Genomic DNA, 23,692 nt, shown 5'->3' on the forward strand with positions numbered 1-23,692 from the left:
GAAAAAGTCCTACTTACCATAAAAAAACCAGCTAAAACAATTTGGCAAATAAAGAGGCCAAAAAAAACCCACCCTTGCAATTCAGTAAAATTCCACAACTAAACTATGACATATTGGTCAAACTTTAGATCTGGAAATCTGGAGCATCTGAAGAAAGTTTTTTCTGCTTTGTGCTCATGATTTTGTAAAGCTCTAATTATTAGCACTGTAACTCAAAGGCCAAATTCACACAACCGTGTTTGTTAACCACATGGACGGCATGTGTGCCTCGTCCGTTACCAGTTCAAGTGCCAGTCCGAGTGCTCTGCAAATGGGACCAAGCTCAGACATATCCCCGACCAATAGGGCTATAACGAGTATGTGTTCTATATGCAAAAAGGGAAAAAAAGAAGAGAAGCACAGACAGAACAAATACGGAAACCTTGGAAGTGTGAATGGCGTCTAATCTACCTCAATCTATTTTGATAATCTTACATTGACTATGGGTTCAGAGCAGAGCCGGACTGGCCATCTGGCAATTCTGGCAAATTCCAGAAGGGCCTGTCTGGTGGTGGGCCACCTTGTCTGCTATGTTGTTAACAGAATCGGTGTTCTCAAGACACCCATACTGTGTTGTAACAGAGGTATCATTAGAAATATTGGTCTTGTAGTAAATCTTCCTTTCCTCCATCTAGGGTAATATTAGTAGTAATATATCCCATCTGGTGGTGGAGATGGGGACAACATGGGCCTGTGTGATTGCAAATGCCAGGGCTGAATTTTAGCCTCAGTCCGTACCTGGTTCGGAGTGCCGGCACCCTAAGGGTGTGTGCACACGCTGCGGAATCCGCTGCGGATTAATCCGCACGGATTTAGCAAAAACCGCAGATAATCCGCAGGTCAAAAGACCTGCGGATTATCTGCGGTTTTGCCTCTGGTTTGGCCCTGCGGATTCACCATCTCCACAAAACCGCAGCAAATCCGCGCAGATTTTTCCGCAACGTCAGCACAGCGTTTTTTTTGTACCATTCATTTGAATGGTACTGTACACCGCGGCCAAAACCGCTGCGGAAACGCAGCGGAATCCGCAGCGTGTGCACATACCCTAACAATCAGACACTTCTTTTAGTGCCATAGATCAACACTGAAAGTCGTCCTACCCATGGTCTTCCGGCAGAGGGAAACGGGGTACCGCCGTATGCTTCTCTTTATCTATGGGGGTGCCTGTGGCTGGATATCACAGGGAGTTTTTTGAGCAGGAACTGAGCCGAATGTTTTCAAATCTTCCTCAAAAATGTAAAAAACTCCTTAAAAAACATGGAGGTTCTGCTCAGCTTCCTCTAAATAAAAAATTCAGCATAAAAACTCTATGTTCATATATTAAATTTCTGAGCAGAAAGCCCTGCAAAAAGACTCTCCGGAGCCAGACACTAAGCAGAGACTGAAATGTCGATGTAATGATGAGTGGGGTATTTTGAAGCAGTAGCTCCAGATTCATTAAGGCTGTGTACACACGTAGCATTTTTTTGCACATGCGATTTTGCCGCGAAAACGCAAAAAAAAAAAGCATTCCATGCAATCCTATGGCGTTCCGCGCATGCTGTGCTAATGCTGCTTATTTTTCCACGGCGGAATCGCATCGCGGAAAAATACGCAGCATGTTCATTGTTTGTGCAGAATCGCGGGAATTCCGCACACATAGGAATGCATTGTTCTGATTACTTTCCGCATGTGGCTATGCCCACCATGCGAAAAGTAAGCCGAGGGGCTCAAACCGCGCATAGTGGTGGGCACTGCTAAGGGCATCTTGCCACAAATCTTTTTCCAGACCCCTCTCGAGAAAGATTGGTGGTGTAGAATACGCCGCCGCTTGATGAAACTCGATGAGCAGGGGTCAACACGCACCCGTCACACCTCAGTTATGTCCACTTTGTCAGAGCTGGGGCGAGAATGGCAAGAAAAGGACAGAAGTTGCATTTTTTTGCACGTCCTTGTGTTGCAGCACCAAAAAATTTGCAATTTTCTCAAAGCTTTTTCCACCAGATATCTGGCGACAAAGCTTTGATGAATCTCCCCCCAACAGTTTTGAGAACGATTAGGAGTTTCCGCTCAGTTTCTGCTCCAAAAACTCCTTGAAAAACTCATAGAATCATAGAAACGTAGAGTTGGAAGGGACCTCCTGGGCCATCTGGTCCAAACCCCTGCTCAAAGCAGGATTCGCTAAATCATCCCAGTCAGATGTCTGTCCAGCCTCTGTTTGAAGACTTCCATTGAAAGAGAACTCACAAATAGCAAATAGCCTCACAGCTCCGATTTTGTCACCCTAGCTCCTGAACTTTCCATGTATGGGTGGGGGATACAACATGGCACATGAATAGGCCAGTAAATTAATAAGCAAATTTACAGTTCTAGACTACTAGAAAAGCAAGGTGACCACCACTATAAGGACGGGTGCAGAAGACCATTCTCTCCAACTCTCAGAAAATCGGAGTGTGATCAGATTGTGATCCGATCTTCTCGGAGGTTGAGGGAGAGAAAAAAAAAGCTTCTCCATCTTCTCAACTACGTTAGTCGGTCAAAAGCGGACTGAACTTGGATGTCATACTTGTGAAGTCACATTTTTCCCACAGACCCATATAAATGAATGGGTGAGCATCATCCGATTTTCATCATGCTGCGAAACGAAATCGGTCAGAGGAAGCAAAATCGGACATGTGCACAGTCATATAGAATAACTTGGGGATGAGAGCAATGGGTCGAAACCATGGCTAGCACTGGTCTGAGTTACATGGTTGTGTGCACGAGTCCTAATAATGAGAAAAGGGTAAAAACAAAAAGACTCTGAAGACATATAGGGCAAAGGTTTCCATAAATGTTCTTTAATATTCAGGATGCGCAACGTTTTCTGGAAATGGCACAGTGGCGCACATTGCCTGATGCAGACAGGTGGTGTTGCATACATATTGGGAGCACATGATGAAGAGAAGGGGTAATTAATTGCTTTTCTCTGTAGACAAAGTGAGTAGATCCAGCATCTTAATGATCACAGTGCATTTCGGAAACAAAGGGTCTTCCAGCAGCCAGCAATGTGGTTTTCAGGGCTAATAATCTCCCTTACGCCTATAGCCACAGCTAGCCCTGCACTGTGTTGGAGAAAGCAGGGGGAATTTGAATGATAAAGGGTTTTCAAGGGCTCCCACCGTTCCATTATCATCAGCAGCTTATGGCGGAGCTCAGAGAGGTATCTGTGCTCTAATGAAGTCAGTGGTGTGAGTGAGCAGGAGCCGGGAGCGGGTCACACACAGGCATTCCACTTAACCCGTGTGAATGGAGACCACACCTTTCTCTGTGCATTGCCAAAGACATGTCATGCAGAGCTGGCCCCTCACACCAACGCTCATCAAGTGGGACAATGAGGTAAACACACAGACCTTCTTAAAACAAAGCAAAAGCTCGCAAATTGCTGAAAAAAAAAAAAAAAGAGAAAGTTCTAAAAAAAAAAATTGTCTGGAGAACTTCCTTTAGTGCTATGTGTAGAAAGTGAGAATCGCTTAGGTCTTTGATCAGTGCTAGCAGTTAGTGATGAGTGAACGTGCTCGGATAAGTTGTTATCGGAGCATGCTCAGGGGCTAACCGAAATATGTTCGAGTCTCCGCGGCTGCACGTCTCGCCGCTGTTTTTTAGGCAATCCCTGCATGCGTTGCGACTGTCAGACAGCAGGCGCGGAGAGCCGAACCTATTTCTCGAGCACGCTGAAGTCACTCAGGTAGAACCCGAACATGGCGGAGAACACCTCATCCGAGCGCGTTTGCTCATCACTACTAGCAGGTGAAAGACCGATGTATGCTGGTCCACTATTTCTGGATCCATATGACAACACTTCTGAGGAACATTGTTTATCCCCAAATAACAATCCACAGTGATTTCTACCAAAAAATACACATTATAATCTGTGCACATGAAACTGATTCATTTTCAAGGTCTCTGCTTGCTGCGAGGGTGAACATTAAAGGGCGGAGATTTTCAATGGCTATGTTCACACAGATATGTTTTCAGAGAGTTTTGTGCTCTAAAATCCTTTGGGAAAATATTTCCTATTAATTTATATGGGAAATCCACTTTGATGTTCATATGAGGAACTATTTAAGGGATTTCCTCCTGAAGAGGTTTTAAAAAATATACCAAAAAAAAAAAAAAGTAATGTAAATTATTATGAAACAGATCCAAGGCGTTCGGCTGTTCCAGAGATCCCGAAAATGTAACCAGTGTATGACTAGGACGTACAATAACTCCATATTCCCTGAAAACACCTTATGAAATCCTATCTGACTGGAGGAAGTTTGGATGAAGCAGTCACGCAACATGGACTCCACAGGTGATCATCCTGTATGAGCCTGGATACTTGCTTGTGGGGATAGACCACCTGCTAAGCCAGATGTCCTGTTACAGCTGCACATGCTGTTGGAGAATAGTAAGCTACCATTAAATCCCCCCATATTCTTCACACTGACCAAATAATGAATGTGTGGCTATGGCCTAAGTGTTTAATTACACAAACGTTCTTCTCATCCATGTGTCGTCCGTTTTATAAAAGGGAAGCACACAAATCCATAGCAAGTCAATAGACTATTATTTTCTCACTGACCCATGTGCCTGATCTGATTAAAACTTGAAGAATGTCTCATTTCCCTTTGGGATCCGTGGTTCAGAGTTGTATTGCAGCGCTGGGATCCTAGGTTTTAATCCATCCAGGGGCGACATTGGCATGGAATTTTCTCATTGCTTGGGCTACTTCCGTAAAAGTTTCTTAACGAGATCAAGTGAAAACCGACGCAAAAATGCCTACGAAATAGCAAAAGTAGACTGCCAACCCAATTGGGGTCAGGGACTGACGATCACGGTAATGAGCTCTATACAGAGCCATGGCGCTATGTAAGCAATAAGAAATCAATAACCAATTTGGCTGACATTACAGCCTCCCTAGGGGTTGTAACTCCCTTTTCCATGGATCCTAAACATTAAATCTCTTTAGGCCATGAGCACATGTTGAGTATTTGGTGAGTTTAAGCCAAAACCAGGAGTGGGTGATGAATACAGAAGTGGTGACGGGTTCCTATTATACTTTTCCTCTGTTCCAATCTTGGTTTTGGCTTACAAATACTGATGTAAAATACTGACCAAATACTGAACGTGTGCACATGGCCTTATGCTTTACCAGTAGTACACATAGGCCACATGCAAAGGTTCAGTATTTGGTCAGTTTTTTACCTCAGTATGTGTAAGCCAAAACCAGGAGAGGAACAATAAGAGGAAAAGTATAATAGAAACACGTCACCACTTCAGCATTTTTCATCCATGCCTGGTTTTGGCTAAGGCCTGTTTCACAAATCCGCCAATTTCCGAAAAAAAAGGATCCGCCAAAAAAGGGGCGGATCCGTTTTTTCCCCCCATAGACTTACATTAGTGGCGGATCTTGACTGACGGTCGTCCGTCACACCCCTTTTTTGACGGATTCGCCAAAATTTTTCGGTCTCCCGGCGGATGGGACGGACACTGCAACGTTTTTTGGCCTTGATGGTCCGCTATTTTTAACTGCGCCTGCGCGGAAGCTTTGCTCCAGGAACACTTTTAACCCTCAAATGCTGTTCTCTCTCTCAGCGGTTCCTTTAAAATTCAGCCGACACGTTGGTGTGATAACGGAGACGGATCCGTTTTCCTCCATTTTGACGGCTTGCAACTGACATCAAAAAACGGATGTGTGAAATAGGCCTTACAAATACTGAGGTAAAAAACGGACCAAATATGCCCAATTTATTCCTTGTGTTCGGCTTCCAGAGGGAGGCCAAGTGCAGCGCTCCGGGCAGTCTCATAGAGAAAGAGTGCCGCTCCCTTCTAACTAGGATAAGAGTGCCCGTTTCTGACAACTGGTGGGGGTTACATGGGTCGAACCCCTACTGATTTATTTATCACATATCCCGTGGATAGGTGATTATTTGACCCATCCAGACAACCCCTTTAATTATAAGTAAAGAAAAAGAAATACAGATTCTACGAGAATTCAATCCCCAAATAAAGTAACTGGTCTTACAGGAATCTATGTCATTGCACTTTTATGGACACATTCTTCCTTTTACTGAGAGCCAATTCTGCCGCTCCAGAGATGTGCTCTCTCCAGCTGACCGTAAATCTAAACCATCTACATTTTTATTCATCTCTGCCTCAACAGATGTTTGAGGTTACTGCCAAATCCTAAACCTGCAATAAGCCCCAGTACATAATGTCATGCCCCCTGGATCGCTCCTTAACCCCTTCACCCCCAAGGGTGGTTTGCACGTTCATGACCGGGCCAATTTTTACAATTCTGACCACTGTGCCTTTATGAGGTCATAACTCTCGAACGCTTCCATGGATCCCGGTGATTCTGACATTGTTTTCTCGTGACATATTGTACTTCATGTTAGTGGTAAAATTTCATTCAAATAACTTGCGTTTATTTGTGAGAAAAACGGAAATTTGGCGAAAATTTTGAAAATTTCGCAATTTTCCAACTTTGAATTTTTATGCCCTTAAATCACAGAGATACGGCACACAAAAAACTTGATAACTAACATTTCCCACATGTTTACTTTACATCAGCACAATTTTGGAACCAAAATTTTTTTTTGTTAGGAAGTTATAAGGGTTAAAAGTTGACCAGCGATTTCTCATTTTTACACCACCATTTTATTTTTAGGACCACATCACATTTGAAGCCACTTTGAGGGGTCTATATGATAGAAAATACACAAAAGTGACACCATTCTAAAAAATGCACCCCTTAAGGTGCTCAAAACCACATTCAAGAAGTTTATTAACCCTTTAGGTGCGTCACAGGAATTTTTTTGAATATTTAAAAAAAAATGAACATCTAACTTTTTTTCATAAAAAAAATACTTCAGGTTCAATTTTTTTTATTTTACCAAGGGTAACAGGAGAAATTGAACTGCAAAAGTTATTGTGCAATTTGTCCTGAGTACGCAGATACCTGATATGTGGGGGGGAACGACTGTTTCGGCGCATGGCAGAGCTCAGAATGGAAGGAGCGCCGTTTGACTTTTTCAATGCAAAATTGGCTGGAATTCAGATTGGACGCCATGTCACGTTTGGAGAGTCCCTGATGTACCTAAACAGTGGAAACCCCCTACAAGTGACCCCATTTTGGAAACTAGACCCCCCAAGGAACTTATCTAGATATGTGGTGAGAACTTTGAACCCACAAGGGCTTTACAGAAGTTTATAACGTACAGCGGTACAATTAAAAAATCATATTTTTTCCACAAAAATGATCTTTTCACCCCAATTTTTATTTTCCCAAGGGTAACAGGACCCTAAAAGTTATTGTGCAATTTGTCCTGAGTACGCTGATACCCCACATGTGGGGGTAAACCACTATTTGGGCGCATGGCAGAGCTCGGAAGGGAAGCAGCGCCATTTGACGTTTTTGGCTGGAATTGAGATCGGACACCATGTCGCGTTTGGAAAACCCCTGATGTATCAAAACAGTGGAAACCCCCCACAAACGACACCATTTTGGAAACTAGACCCCCTAAGGAACTTATCTAGATGTGTGGTGAGAACTTTGAACCCCCATGGGCTTCACAGAAGTTTATAACATAAAGCCATACAATTAAAAAATCATATTTTTTCAACAAAAATGATCTTTTCACCCTCAATTCTTATTTTTCCAAGGGTAACAGGACCCTAAAAGTTATTGTGCAATTTGTCCTGAGTACGCTGATACCCCACATGTGGGGGTAAACCACTATTTGGGCGCATGGCAGAGCTCGGAAGGGAAGCAGCGCCATTTGACGTTTTTGGCTGGAATTGAGATCGGACACCATGTCGCGTTTGGAAAACCCCTGATGTACCAAAACAGTGGAACCCCCCACAAATGACACCATTTTGGAAACTAGACACCCTAAGGAACTTATCTAGATGTGTGGTGAGAACTTTGAACCCCCATGGGCTTCACAGAAGTTTATAACATAAAGCCATACAATTAAAAAATCATATTTTTTCCACAAAAATGATCTTTTCACCCTCAATTCTTATTTTTCCAAGGGTAACAGGACCCTAAAAGTTATTGTGCAATTTGTCCTGAGTACGCTGATACCCCACATGTGGGGGTAAACCACTATTTGGGGGCATGGCAGAGCTCGGAAGGGAAGCAGCGCCATTTGACGTTTTTGGCTGGAATTGAGATCGGACACCATGTCGCGTTTGGAAAACTCCTGATGTACCAAAACAGTGGAACCCCCCACAAATGACACCATTTTGGAAACTAGACCCCCTAAGGAACTTATCTAGATGTGTGGTGAGCACTTTGACCCCCCCCAGTGCTTCACAGAAGTTTACAACGCCCGGGCGTGAAAATAAAAAATTCATATTTTTTCCACAAACATGATCTTTTAGTCACCATTTTTTTATTTTCCCAAGGGTACCAGGAGAAATTGGACCCCAAAAGTTGTTGTCCAATTTGTCCTGAGTATGCTGATACCCCATATGTGGGAGAAAACTACTGTATGGGCACACGTCGGGGCTCGGAAGGGAAGTAGTGACGTTTTGGAATGCAGACTTTGATGGAATGGTCTGCGGGTGTCATGTTGCCTTTGGAGAGCCCCTAATGTACCTAAACAGTGGAAACCCCCCACAAATGACACCATTTTGTAAACTAGACCCCCCAAGGAACTTATCTAGATGTGTGGTGAGCACTTTGACCCCCCCAGTGCTTCACAGAAGTTTACAACGCCCGGGCGTGAAAATAAAAAATTCGTATTTTTTCCACAAACATGATCTTTTAGTCACCATTTTTTTATTTTCCCAAGGGTACCAGGAGAAATTGGACCCCAAAAGTTGTTGTCCAATTTGTCCTGAGTATGCTGATACCCCATATGTGGGAGAAAACTACTGTATGGGCACACGTCGGGGCTCGGAAGGGAAGTAGTGACGTTTTGGAATGCAGACTTTGATGGAATGGTCTGCGGGTGTCATATTGCCTTTGGAGAGCCCCTAATGTACCTAAACAGTGGAAACCCCCCACAAATGACACCATTTTGTAAACTAGACCCCCCCAAGGAACTTATCTAGATGTGTGGTGAGCACTTTGACCCCCCCAGTGCTTCACAGAAGTTTACAACGCCCGGGCGTGAAAATAAAAAATTCGTATTTTTTCCACAAACATGATCTTTTAGTCACCATTTTTTTATTTTCCCAAGGGTACCAGGATAAATTGGACCCCAAAAGTTGTTTTCCAATTTGTCCTGAGTACGCTGCTACCCCATATGTGGGAGAAAACTACTGTATGGGCACACGTCAGGGCTCGGAAGGGAAGTAGTGACGTTTTGGAATGCAGACTTTGATGGAATGGTCTGCGGGTGTCATGTTGCCTTTGGAGAGCCCCTAATGTACCTAAACGTTGGAAACCCCCCACAAATGACACCATTTTGTAAACTAGACCCCCCCAAGGAACTTATCTAGATGTGTGGTGAGCACTTTGACCCCCCCAGTGCTTCACAGAAGTTTACAACGCCCGGGCGTGAAAATAAAAAATTCGTATTTTTTCCACAAACATGATCTTTTAGTCACCATTTTTTTTATTTTCCCAAGGGTACCAGGAGAAATTGGACCCCAAAAGTTGTTGTCCAATTTGTCCTGAGTACGCTGACACCCCATATGTGGGAGAAAACTACTGTATGGACACACGTCGGGGCTCGGAAGGGAAGCAGTGACGTTTTGGAATGCAGACTTTGATGGAATGGTCTGCGGGTGTCATGTGCGTTTGGAGAGCCCCTGATGTACCTAAACTATTGAAACTCCCCACAAGTGACCCCATTTTGGACACTAGACCCCCCACGGAACTTATCTAGATGTGTGGTGAGCACTTTGAACCCCCAAGTGCTTCACAGAAGTTTATAACACTCGGACGTGAAAATAAAAAAATCATTTTTTTCCACAAAAATGATATTTTTGCCCCCAATTTTTTATTTTCCTAAGGGTTACAGGAGAAATTGGACCCCAAAAATTGTTTTGCAATTTGTCCTGAGTAGGCTGATACCCTACATGAGGGGGTAAAACACTGTTTGGGCGCATAGCAGAGCTTGGAAGGGAAGGAGCACCATTTGACTTTTTCAACTCAGAATTGGCTGGAATTGAGATCAGACGCCATGTTGCATTTGGAGAGCCCCTGATGTGCCCAAACAGTGGAAACCCCCAATTCTAACTCCAACCCGAACCCCAACACGCCCCTAACCCTAGCCCTAACCCTAGCCCTAACCCTAGCCCTAGCCCTAGCCCTAACCCTAACCCTAGCCCTAACCCTAACCCTAGCCCTAACCCTAACCCAACCCTACCCCAACACACCCCTAGCCCTAACCCTAGCCCTAACCCTAATGGAAAAATGGAAATAAATACATTTTTTTTATTTTATTATTTTTCCCTAACTAAGGGGGTGATAACGGGGGGTTTGATTTACTATTTATGGCGGTTTTTATGTTTGGCGGCTGTCGCACGCTAAAAGACGCTTTTTATTGTAAAAATAGTTTTTGCATCACCACATATTGAGAGCTATAATTTTTCCGTATTTTGACCCACCGAGTCATGTGAGGTCTTATTTTTTGCGGGACGAGTTGACGTTTTTATTGGTACCATTTTCGGGCACGTGAAATTTTTTGATCGCTTTTTATTCCGATTTTTGGGACGCAGAATGAACAAAAACCAGCGTTTCATGAATTTCTTTTGGGGGGGGTGCGTTTACACCGTTCCGCGTGCGGTAAAATTGATAAAGCGGTTTTATTCTTCGGGTCAGTACGGTTACAGCGATACCTCATTTAGGTCGTTTTTTTATGTTTTTGTCGGTTTTATGCAATGAAAACTATTTTATATAAAAAATAATTATTTTTGCATCGCTTTATTCTGCGAGTTATAACTTTTTTATTTTTTCGCTGATGATGCTGTGTGGCGGCTTGTTTTTTGCGGGACAAGATGACGTTTTCAGCGGTACCATGGATATTTATATGCGTCTTTTTGATCGCGCGTTATTGCACTTTTTGTTTGGCGGTATGATAATAAATCATTATTTTTTGCTTCGTTTTTTATTTTTATTTTTTAAGGGGTTCGCTAAAGGGGTTAACTAATGGGACAGTTTTATAGGGCAGGTCGTTACGGACGCAGCGATACCTAATATGTGTACATTTATTGTTTTTTTTTATTATTATTTTAAAAAAATGAATTTATTGGGGAATATTTTTTTTTTTTTTTACTAATTTATTTGGCGATTTTTTAAAATTTATTTTTACACTTTTTTTTTAATTTTTTTTTACTTTATTACATAGTCCCAGGTGGGACATCACTGTCCTGTGACAGATCGCTGATCTGTCACATCACAGATCACTGTGACAGATCAGCAATCTGTCACAGGCAGTGCACAAGGCTTCCTCATGCCTGCGCTTTGCAGGCACTGAGGAAGCCAGCTTCCCCAGGCCCCCGAAGGCCCCCGTCGCCATCTTGGATTCGGGGGCCTGGAGGATAGGAGTCCCCCGCAGCAGCGCTGCACATTGCGCTGCCATGGGGGGCTCAGGGAAGCACGGAGGGAGCCCCCTCCCTGCCGATGCTTCCCTTTAACTCCCGGTACACCGCGATCGCGTTTGATCGCGGTGTGCAAGGGGTTAACGTGTCGGGGGCGGTCCGTGACCGCCCCTGACACATTGTGCCGGGTGTCAGCTGTGATAATCAGCTGACACCCGGCCGCGATCAGCGGCGCTCACCACGTGGGCGCCGCTGATCGCGGTAGACGTACTATCCCGTCCCCGGTCATACGGGCCCGGGTACCGTGGACGGGATAGTACGTCTCATGTCAGGAAGGGGTTAAAGTCCACGTCTTTTCTAACGCTTCAAGAAAATACCAAAAAAAAAAAGCAATGGCGGAAACGTATAAAAGAGCCTTTTTTACGTTATGCAACAAAGAAAATGAGGAACGTGAGCAAACAAGCTCAGGTGTGGCGTTATCCGAGCATGTGCTAACCGAGGGTGGATGAAAAATGTGTAATACTTTATTTGTCCTGCGGTTGTGCTGCAGGGAAATTAAACACTTACTACCAAGCACCTGGGTGGATGAAGCCGATCTCCACACTTGTGATATATTATTTTAGTATTGGAAATTAGTACTTTGGTTATTGGATCCTTTTCTTTTCCCATAGAGAAGTGAAATCAGCTGGTATGGCTGGAAATTTTTTATTTCCCTGGCCACACATATCCAGTGCAGCAGCCACTGCAATATAAATGTATTATTATTACATGTCGTCAGCCTTTTTAATGGGAAGCTATCATCAGAAAATGACTAGTGATGAGCGAGTATGCTCGTTGCTCGGGTTTTCCCGAGCATGTTTGGGTGATCTCCGAGTATTTGGATGTGATCGGAGATTTAGTTTCTGATGCAGCAGCTGCATGATTTGTGGCTACTAGACAGCCTGAATTCCCTAACAAACAGGCATTCCTCACATGTATTCAGGCTGTTAAGTAGCCGCAAATCATGCAGCTGCGGGCGACAGAAACGAAATCTCCGAGCACATCCAAAATACTCAGAGATCACCCGAGCATGCTCGGGGAAAAAACAAGCAACGAGCATACTCGCTCATCACTAAAAATGACCTATTGATTAAATCAGGTTTTTGGGTTACATATGTTTTTAAAAATAATTTGACAAGGTGATTTTATTTCCCTCTCCATACTATGATCTTTATCTAATATATAAAGCTCAAAGTGTGTATGTGTGTGTGTATGTATATGTCCGGGATAGGCATCCGCACCGTCGCAGCTACAGCCACAAAATTTGGCACAGTCACACGTCTGGACCCCGAGAGCGTCCTAAACTATGTTGTGAGGCGAAATTTTAACCCCGCGCGTTCCAATTCACCAAACAATTTTGCCCCTATCTACTACATACTGGGGAAAAAGTGTATGCGCGTCAAGCCCCACCCCTCATTATGATGTCACAATGGTTGCCATGGCGACGCTGATGTCATCATAGGTTGCAAGCCCCGCCGCTCATTATGATGTCATAATGGTTGACTGTGGGATGGAGGATATGTGATGGGTATATGGGCACGGGACTATGGGATGGAGGATATATATGACGGGTATATGGGCACGGGCCTATGGGATGGTGGATATGTATGACGGGTATATGGGCACGGGACTATGGGATGGAGGATGTGTGATGGGTATATGGGCACTGGACTATGGGATGGCGGATATGTATGACGGGTATATGGGCATGGGACTATGGGATGGACGATATGTATGACGGGTATATGGGCACGGGACTATGGGATGGAGGATGTGTGATGGGTATATGTGCACTGGACTATGGGATGAAGGATGTGTGATGGGTATATGGGCACTGGACTATGGGATGGAGGATATGTATGACGGGTATATGGGCACTGGACTATGGGATGGCGGATATGTATGATGGGTATATGGGCACGGGAGTATGGGATGGCGGATATGTATGATGGGTATATGGGCACTCGACTATGGGATGGCGAATATGTATGATGGGTATATGGGCATGGGACTATGGGATGGAGGATGTGTGATGAGTATATGGGCATGGGACTATGGGATGGAGGTTGTGTGATGGGTATATGGGCACTCGACTATGGGATGGAGGATATGTATGATGGGCATATGGGCACGGGCCTATGGGATGGAGGATATGTATGATGTGTATATGGGCACGGGACTATGGGATGGAGGATGTGTGATGGGTATATGGGCACAGGACTATGGGATGGAGGATATGTATGATGGGTATATGGGCACAGGACTATGGGATGGAGGATATGTATGATGGGTATAAGGGCACGGGCCTATGGGATGGCGGATATGTATGATGTGTATATGGGCACGGGACTATGGGATGGAGGATATGTGTGATGGGTATATGGGCACGGGACTATGGGATGGAGGATATGTATGATGGGTATATGGGCACGGGACTATGGGATGGAGTATAATTATAATTTGTTCTAACTAACCACAGTTAGTTACTATGCCCGGGCTCTTCAGCTAGTTATAGAATAAAATTAGCAATCTTGCCATTTTCAGTAACCTGTGGGGGGTTTTTTCTCCACGCAGTCCTTTCAAGAAGAGTTCACAGCAATTTCCTTATAATCAGAGGCAGCATTACAATGACAGGTAACAAACACCTCAATACAGTGAATAACATAGATTACACCATTCACTTTAGGCGATGTCACAGCTCCACATCCCTTCAAAATGACCTCTGGGCACGCTCACTAGATGCTTCAATACAATTTAAAGGATCGGAGTCAGTTCATTGTGGCTATGTACATGTGTTGTTTCCTGTGACAATAGGAAATTAGAGTCTAAAAAAGCCAAAGTAGCCATTGTGAAAATTGTAAGAATTAATTTTTTTTATTTTTAATATAGATTGTGATATGGGGGAAAAACATTGCCAAAAAAATAAATAAACAAAAAAATTCAACACAAAAACCTGATTTAAACAATAGGTCATCTTCTAATGATAAATTCCCTTTAAATAAATGGGTGACAATCAGTCGGGAAGTTGGACACCTTTTTCTTCACTCCTTATAAGGAGTTTGATATAGATTTTGTAGACTTCTCACTGCATTTACTAGACAGTAGCAAACAATATACCTTTGATAGTTCCATGCCGGGGCCACACTGTCTGCAGGGTCGACAGTTTCCACTGTAGTCAAAGAATTCCTGCTCTTTGCAGTCTCCGACTTCAGAAAGTGCTCTGGGAACCTAACAAAAAAAATCATAATTGTTATCTCTATAGTGTACAGATAAAATGGAGTAAGGCTAAAGCCCCCGTCTCACATAACGAGATCATTAGCGAGATCGCTGAAAAGTCACCGATTTTGTGACGCAACAGCGATCTCGCTACGTGTGACACATAGCGGCAACCGCCCCCCTGCTGCGATATCGCTGATCGTGCTCGAATGTCCTGGGCCATTTTTTGATCGTTGGTGTCCCGCTGGCCAGCATGCATCGCTGTGTTTGACGCCGACGAGCGACCTTGTTGGCGACGCAGAACTCATGGACGCATGCGTGAGTCGTCAGAATAGCTGCTGTGTGACAAGGTCCCAACGACCACCGAGGTCGTTATACGGATCACCAGATCGCTGCTGCGTCGTTGAGTAGATCTGCCTGTTTGACAGCTTACTAGCGATCATGTAGCGACGCACCAGTGATCCTGACCAGGTCGTATCGTTGTCAGGATCGCTGGTGCGTCGCTTAGTGTAACGGTACCCTAAGTCCATGCTACGCTTGAGGCCATTGTCGGTCATATATGCTCAGCAGGTATGCGCCCAACAGTGACCACAATCAGGCATCTGTCTAACATAGGGACTCACTGTAAAAAAAATGCATGCCACATGGTATATATATATATATATGTTTCTTTGCAGTTGTCCTCTGTATTGGAAATAGTAGTCTGATGCTCTTTCCAATACAGTTAAACAAACAATATGCAGTCACATACTGGCAGAAATAACACACTTTTGACTTTCGTCTGGTAAAATGTGGGCCTACGGGCAAATTATAGTATACTGTACATCAGGAAAAGCCCCTGAAGCACAGTACTGTAAGTTTATTTTCATTAATTAACAAAATGCAAAGTGAATGAACAAAAGAGCAATGTATATCACATCAATACTTGATGTGACCATTCTTTGCCTTCAAAACAACATTAATTCTTCTAGGTACTTGTACTTGCACACAGTTTTGTAGGAACTCAACACGGAGGTTGTTCCAAACATCTTGGAGAGCTAACCACAGATCTATGGATTTAGGTTTGTGCAAATCCTTCTGCTTCTTCATGTAATCCCAGAAGGACTCTATAATGATGAGATCAGGGGGCCATATTATCACTTCCAGGATTCCTTGTACCTCTTTACGCTGAAGATAGTTCTTAAAGACATTGGCTGTATGTCTAAGGGTCATTGCCCTGTTAAAGAAATACATTTGGAACCAATCAGATGCATTCCTGATGGTATTGTATGATGGATAAGTATCATTCCGGATTTCTCAGCATTGAGGACACCAAGAAATCGGCACCTTTCAAGACCATAGACCCAGTGGTCGACCAAAGAAAACTTAGTGCAGCAGATGAACAACACATCATATGTACTTCCATTCGAACTACAAGATGTCCAGCAGTGCCATCAGCTCAGAAGTGGCAGCAAGCAGTGGGACCCAGCTGCACCCATCTACTGTTCAGCAAAGTCTAGCCAGATGTGGTCTTTATAGAAAAATTGTGGTCATATACATTGAACACATGGAACAAGACCAAGGGACTCAACTATGAGGGCCAACATAAGATGAGGGGTGCAGAAAATTGGCACCACGTGCTCTGGACTGCTGAGTCAATATTAGGTAGATTGTTTAATAAAGGGCTGTAGATCAGTACAATAATGTTGGTGGAGGGTTCTTACAAGTTTGGGGCTGCACTTGAACAAATGCAGCTGGAGATTTGGTCAAGATTAATGATGTACTTAATAATTGGCAGGTACAGAATACAGGCAAAAACTTCTCCACCATGAAATACCACCAGGGAGGCGTCTGATGGCCTCCGAATGTATTCTGCAGTAAGTCAAGGACCCCAAGCACACAGTCAATGTCATTAAGAATCATCTTCAGTGTAAAGAAGAACATGGAGTCCTGGAAGTGATGATCCCGACCCCACAGAGCTCTGATATCAACATCATAGCGTTTGTGTGGGATTATATGATGAGCCAGAAGGATTTGCACAAGCGACATCCGCAGAAGATCTGTGGTTAGTTCTCTAAGATGTTTGGAACAACCTCTCAGCCGAAATTCCATCGAAAAATGTTTGCAAGTGTACCTAGAAGAATTGATGCCTTGATTCTGTTTTGAGGGCAAAGGGCAGTCACACCAAATACTAATGTGATTTAGATTTCTCGTTTGTTCAGTCACTTTGAATTTTGTTAATTAAGGAAATAAACTTCTTTTTTTCTTTTTTAAAGCTTTCGCATTTGCAGCATTTTTCCCATACCAGTCTAAAACCTTTGCAAAGCACTGTACATCCACAGTATAACCCCTATAAGGTACAACTGATAATTTAGAAACAGTCTGGTTATTTTTGGATTTATTCTTTTGAGGTTTTCTCTAGTCCTAAAAGTATCATCAGTTATCAGCATTTTACATCCTGAGAAATGAGCCTAAGGGAACGTGCTAAAGTTTCTCTCTGTGAATCATTACGTCTGGAGCATTTTCTCCTAGGGTAACAGATGTTGCACCTCTCGGTGTTATACCCAATAAATAGATGCTTTAGGTCATGGAGAGCCATGTTCAGCCTTATTCTTGCCAAATGCATAGTTTCAGCAAGTGCCACTAGCTTTGGGATGTATGTTGGGCATTATTCTCGGGAACAATTCCCAAGTTACAATGGGCTGATGAAACTGTTTGGGTCATAAGTGCTCCAATTCGAAGATGACTACACATAACCCAAATACATTCGTCCGCTCCGAATCAGCTAAAAGAATGTGGTCACCTAAAAAAAATACCAGGACCCCTTTCTTCGGGGTACAATAGGGACGCTCCATAGGTCTGTTGATGATAAGGCACATGAAGATATATATTGCTCTTACAACAAACATGCGCATTTATGTGATATTGTAGCCAATGAGCCAGATTCTTAGGAGGGGGAATATGTCTTGCTACAAAACAGCCGTACAGATAGGGAAATGTGGCACATGTGATCAATGTCTCTGATACTTGCACAGTAAGTAATATTACGTGCTTAGAAAGGTCCTATTAACATGTGGACTGCAGATGTCTGATCTTCAAAAGTTTATTTAGAAACAATCTTCGGAGACTTTTATGAATAATTGATTTTGGTGGACAAATTAGTGTTTATTAACGGAACCGTGCAAATGATGCCAGCTGCATGTGAAAAGGGGGACCGCCAGAGAGCGTCAACGCAAAAAAGTCCAGCTTTGTTTATTTAAAAACATTAAAGGGTTATTTCCAAAATTCCAAAATATCCTCTATCCGCTCTATAGGGGATAATTTGCTGATTGCTGGGGATCTGGCCGCTGGGACAACTAGCAATTCCAAAAACAATCCCGAGAACAAGGTTCTTCAAAGCCCCATTGTGAATGGAGCAGAGATGCGCATGCTCAGCCTCTTCGCAGTAAGACCTCCAACAACCGGAAATGTATACCTTATCCCATAAATAGGGGATAATACAATTTGTTATTTTTGCAATGTCCCTTTAAAGAGAACCTTCACCAGTTTTTTTCTGGCAAATTTGCCAAAGTCAGGTTTGAGATTCCCAGAGACCAGGAAAATCACCCCCAGTGATCAGGTTTTGCGCTCTGCCGCTTATGCTTTCAGAGGCCGAATCTTCCCATCTGGTGCAGAATGCGCAGAGCTGGATATGGTCAGTGACAACATCAAGCTCCGACTCGCCCTGCAGAAGCAGTCAGCTGTCATATCCTAACATTGCATCAATCCTGCTTTGACTACTGGAATGATGGGTTGTAACTACTGCAAGAAGCTTATGGAAGGACTGCTCACACCACTGAAAAGTAAGATGCTGGACCTACTGCGATTATTTTGGGGGAAGAAGAGGGTTGCCAACTTACTACTAGAGGAGAAAGGAGTGCGGCAATTGTAACTATGAAGAAGAACTCCATTGTATTAGGACACAAAATGTGTAAGGCAAAGGGAGTAGATACTCCCCAAGAGGTTGTGTGGTCTCTCCTCAACTTGTCTACAGCTGACCAGATGCATCAGATACCTGATGTCTAAACACTCCCACGCCCGTCTGGTATCTCTCCCGACTTCCCCAGATATGTGAATGGTCGGCTCGACACGTTTATGGTTTTATATGGGCAAAGGGTTAAAAACCACTGTCAAATTCATCCTTCCCTAAAACAAAAGGATCGAAAGTTAAAGGGGTTATTTGGAGCTATATTATTTTTTTATTATGGGCCTAAGAACTAACAGGCACGTTGTTGCTAACTACCTGCCTGTTGTGCCCAATGCCAACCTCCAAGACTGCTCCCGCCGGTGCTTCTGTAGCTTCTGCTGATGTCACATCGACAGAGCAGCAGTTTATCTTCTGTTCTGCTCTGTTGGCGGGGCACGACTGTTGAGATCATGCTCCCTGCTGCCTAACTATGTTGAGCCGGCTATCAATCAGCATGACGTCAGCAGTCACGCCCCGTCGACAAAGAAGCCTGAAAGAAGAAGAGCTGCTCTGTTGACGTGAAGCAGCAGAAAGGCAGGAGTAGTCAGTGACCGCTCTAAGCAGGCGCAGTGTAGAACAGGTCGTTACATGGTAACTATATGCCTGTTAGCTTTTAGGCCCATAGTAAAAAAATAAAATAGTCCTGGATATCCCCATTAAGCTGGCTATACACATTAGAGTAGGCCTACAGCCATCCCATACGCAGGACCACTCGTTTGGCCGAGTGACTTCTGTTTGCACTATGAGAAAGCTGTCGGCTGACAAGTCAGCCGGCAGCCTATCGCCAGGATAACAATGCGGTTGGAAGTCAGAAATCAGAAATGCGCGTCTGATATCTTCTTCGACCATCAGTGGGCGGGTTGGCCGGTGGCCAAATGTGTATACATTGGTCCGTTGTCAGAACCTGTCGAAATCAGCGGGGTCGACCGACATTAGTCTAATATAAGACCTTTAGGTGTTTCAACTGCCAATTCTTCTCTCCACTGGCATAATTGGTTGAGGGAAAGTCAGAAGAACCCCATACACATCAGGTGATCCACAGGTGCAGCCAAATTTCATCTAATTTGTATGGCTGCTTCAAAGCTGGCCATACATACCGATATCGACAGGACTGGCCAACGGTCTAATGTGTATGAGGGTGGCGGCCAAATGATGGTTGGGATTTTTGTCGATCAGCCCTGTCCGATTTCGGACTGCCGATCATATCGCTCTCCCTGAGTTAAGCCGCCGGCTGACATCTCAGTGGGTGGCTTTCTAACAGTGAACACAGGAGCGCTCGGCTGAATATAAGCTTCTGTGTATGGGAGAGTCGGCTGAGATGACTGCTGGCCGAACGATCTTTTGGCCGACAGCCTAAGATTTAACAAAGGTAACCAATTGTCACAAAGGAGGGTATAGTCATTAAAGGGCTATCAATACAATTATCTGTGCAGATAACCATTACCAAGTTCATGAGTACTGCAGAAATAATGTAAAAAATACAATTTTAAAATGATAAACCCATCATTCTTGTGGTGGCAATCTAACGGAAAATAATCAAACAGCCACTCGCTAATACTATCCAAGTTTTCTCCTTGGTAGCTCCGTTTATCTGGATTCAGGTTAAATAGGAAGACTTTGAAGTAGTTCAGTGTTATGTGGAGGCACCACAGCTATGCCGAGCGAGTCTGTACAAGACGGTATGTGATTATTCACTGGCTGCTGATAAACAGGATCCTCTAGGTTTGACAGTGTATACTGCCGGGAGCTCGCTACAGACCTTGAGACGATTCTAAAGTAGCCGAACTCCATCGGATAACTTACCAAGCATGTCAGCATAAGCCACAGCATCTTCAGCAAAAATAGTCCCTTCTTCTGAGGCACTGTACAATCCATGTCTATAGTCACCCCTAAAAGAAGCAAAAGAAGCATGACCAATCATAAATTCACATTTATATTTTAGAGAACATTTTTTGAACATTTCAAAAAGTAAAAAAGATACCTTTGGACACAAGAAAGGCAAATATTAATCCCTCCCTTGTATAGTAGGCAAAATACAAACATATTATATAAAAGGGAGGCCACAGATGGTAACTTATATCCTTCCTAGGTGCTGTTCACACTGGTGTACTTCTTGCCCTGTTGCCATAAAAAAATTATTGAAGCCAAGAGGAAAATCTGTCGGGTCCCGTTAAAAGTTCCTATCTAGGGTCATAAATAGGTCCCTAATAGTGATTAGCGAACCAAGTGTCTTCGGCATGCTCGAAAAATATTTTTGCGTCCCCGCGGCTGAATGTCCAGCGGCTATTCGACAGGGAGGCAATCCAAAACAAACAGGCAAACCCTACATGTGTTGCGGCTGTCGAATAGTGGCGAGACATGCAGCCGAAACATATTTTTCGAGCACATTCGCTGATCACTAGTCCCTAGTTATTAATTTTGGAAATTTTTTGAATTCGGAATGTTCTATATCGACAAATGTAGTCATAGTCTAAATTCATTATGCAAGCTATATAATTATTAATATTACTACTCAATCATGAGGAACATGCCATACTTCTACTGTATGTTCTCCTTTAAGGGGGTCTGTCAGCACAAAATGACTGTTCAAAACAAGCACGGGCGCTCGGTACATCCTTGGAGTGCTCAAACAGTTCAGTGCACCTTCCCACCTACTTGTTTTCCATCAAATTAGAGAAGCTAATTATTTTCGCTATTTACGTATCTGTACTCTTTCCAATGCTCCAGCTGCTCCTGAGCTATTGCTTTGGAACACGATCAGCCCCATTTAGGACTTGAATTTCTACTTTTCTTTTTTGTTGGTCAAATCGTTGAAAGAGCGAAAATTACACAATTTTCGAAAACTGAACAAGAATTTTTTTGCTCACCAAACAATGCTCAATGAACGAGCTTTTTTGGATATATCACTGGATCCCTCAACCCATGCACATTACACAGTTACTGAGAACAATGGGTAGTTTCCGTTACAATCTGACGGATTATCAGCCGATGTAAACGGACCTTAACTTCCCCTATGATGACTCAAGACTATTGCACTCACCCAGCCAAAATGTGCTCTACACTGAAGACGGGCAAAACTCTCAAAACATTTATCTGTGGTCACATTGAAAGGCTCATTAAAAGGTCGGACGTTACTGGGTGGTACTTGCGAGATGTATGGTGATCAACTGCAATACTAGACAAAGCACCTAACCAAAGATGTTGCGGTTTCTGTAAAAAAGCCGATTCTCCTCATCTACTTTAACACCATGACCATCGACAATGTAGTATGGATCAGCGCTTGTTTGGATGCATAAAGCATTACAGGCTGGCTTCATTCATATAATTACACAGGTCGGCAAAGGTAAAGTTGTTTTGAAAGTAAGAGGTGATTTTTATACACTTTCGATCGTTGAAGTCAGTAAAAATATTGAAAAAATTCCATCATGTACAGTTCTTTCACAAACACTCCATAGTCTTTTTCTTGAACCATACTTTGATCCCTTTGATTGAGATTTGGTGGATGATTTTGGTGTGGTTAGAAATTAATGGACTTATCACTGGGGCCAAAAATGTTGACCAATGAGAACATCTTTGCAACCTGAACTCAAGAACATAGTTGCGGAGAGTTTAGTTGATTCCACTAAAGTTCTCCTGCCACCGCTCCACATTAACCTTGGACTGATGAAGCAGTTTGTGAAAGTTCAACTGAAAGAAGAAGAGAATTTTAAGTACCTGTGTACCAAGTTTCATGGACTGTCCGAAGCAAAACTGAAGAAAGGCATTTTCGTGGGCCTGGATAATCGGTAACTCATGAAGGATGACGTGTTCGAAACATTGGGAAAAGGGCTTGGGATTCTTTTCAAGAAGTTGTGAAGAAATTTCTAGCTGACAACAAATATTCAAAATTTAAGTCCATGGTGGAGAACATGCTGAAACATTCCAAAGCCTTGGGTTGTCTGGTGAATTTGAAGTTACATTTTTACATACCAATTTGGACTACTTTCCTGAAAACCATGGTGCTATTAGTGAAGAGCAAGGAGAAAAATTTCATCAGGATATCAAAGAGATAGAATAACGATATCAAGGTAGATGGAACGTGAACATGATGGGCCACTGCTGCTGGATGCTTCACAGAGAAGATCTGCAGGACTTGTATAAGAGAAAAGATATTAGGAGAAGTTTTGAAGAGAAAAGGAAAAGGCACAATAATTAATTTTTTTTTTTACAATAAAGATTTTTCTTGTTCCTCTTGCTTGTATGTAATTTCACGTGCGTATTGTGGAAAAACCATACATGGTGGTTAAAATATTAGCGTTTTTGGAAAACAGGGTATGAGAAAAAATAAGAATCAGCCTTTGGATTTGAAAAAAATTTCGTAAACCCAAATTTTGCATACCGGTGATATTTGTTTATTTCCAGCGGGTTCAATTATAGTCTACAGCACATCTCAATTTATACGAGGAAATGTGCTGCCGACAAATACATTTTCATGTCAACACAGCACGTGATCAACGACAAACGATTATTTTGTTTGTTTGATCACCGGACACGTTTACACGGAGCAATGATCTGGAAAGAACATTTGTAGGAAAAGTGGTGCGAGCAATTATTGTCTCATGTAAATGGGCCTTGACTTCACTGATTTGTGCTCAGCTTAGACATGAAGTCTCGTCTGATCTCTAAGAAAGTATGGAACTAAGGCTAATCATTAACTTTCTGACAAATTCTCATCACCTCCATCTATACCCTGCACTGTAATATTACTACCTTCACATGGGAGTAGTAATAACTTACTGATAACATCAGTCTACCAGTGAGCGTGACGCCGTGCTTGATAAGTCAAGAGTTTATGGTGCATTTAAATGTTCCTTGATAACATTGAGCAGTTTCATGCTACATAAAACTCCATGGACCGCAGGAAATTAATTG

General features: G+C 43.1%; 1 protein-coding gene across 3 annotated transcripts in view; it reads right to left on the reverse strand.

Annotated features, from left to right (window-relative positions):
• Window positions 1-23,692, reverse strand: part of TNFRSF19 (TNF receptor superfamily member 19) — a 100,443-nt gene that overhangs the window by 49,031 nt on the left and 27,720 nt on the right. For 2 of the 3 annotated variants that reach the window (XM_073583027.1, XM_073583025.1), the window contains exons 2-3: window positions 20,585-20,670; window positions 14,698-14,808 (exon numbers count right to left, since the gene is read on the reverse strand). In XM_073583027.1, the coding sequence (XP_073439128.1) occupies window positions 14,698-14,808; window positions 20,585-20,656 (183 nt within the window). In that variant the 5' untranslated portion in view covers window positions 20,657-20,670. Of the gene's footprint in view, window positions 1-14,697; window positions 14,809-20,584; window positions 20,671-22,495; window positions 22,683-23,692 lie in introns of those variants that run through there. The other variant, XM_073583026.1, reaches the window with a different exon arrangement.

The sequence above is a fragment of the Dendrobates tinctorius genome, unplaced genomic scaffold (genome assembly GCF_039654945.1).
Source record: "Dendrobates tinctorius isolate UK_male_01 unplaced genomic scaffold, ASM3965494v1 ptg000075l, whole genome shotgun sequence".
NCBI classification, from domain to species: Eukaryota; Metazoa; Chordata; class Amphibia; order Anura; family Dendrobatidae; genus Dendrobates; species Dendrobates tinctorius.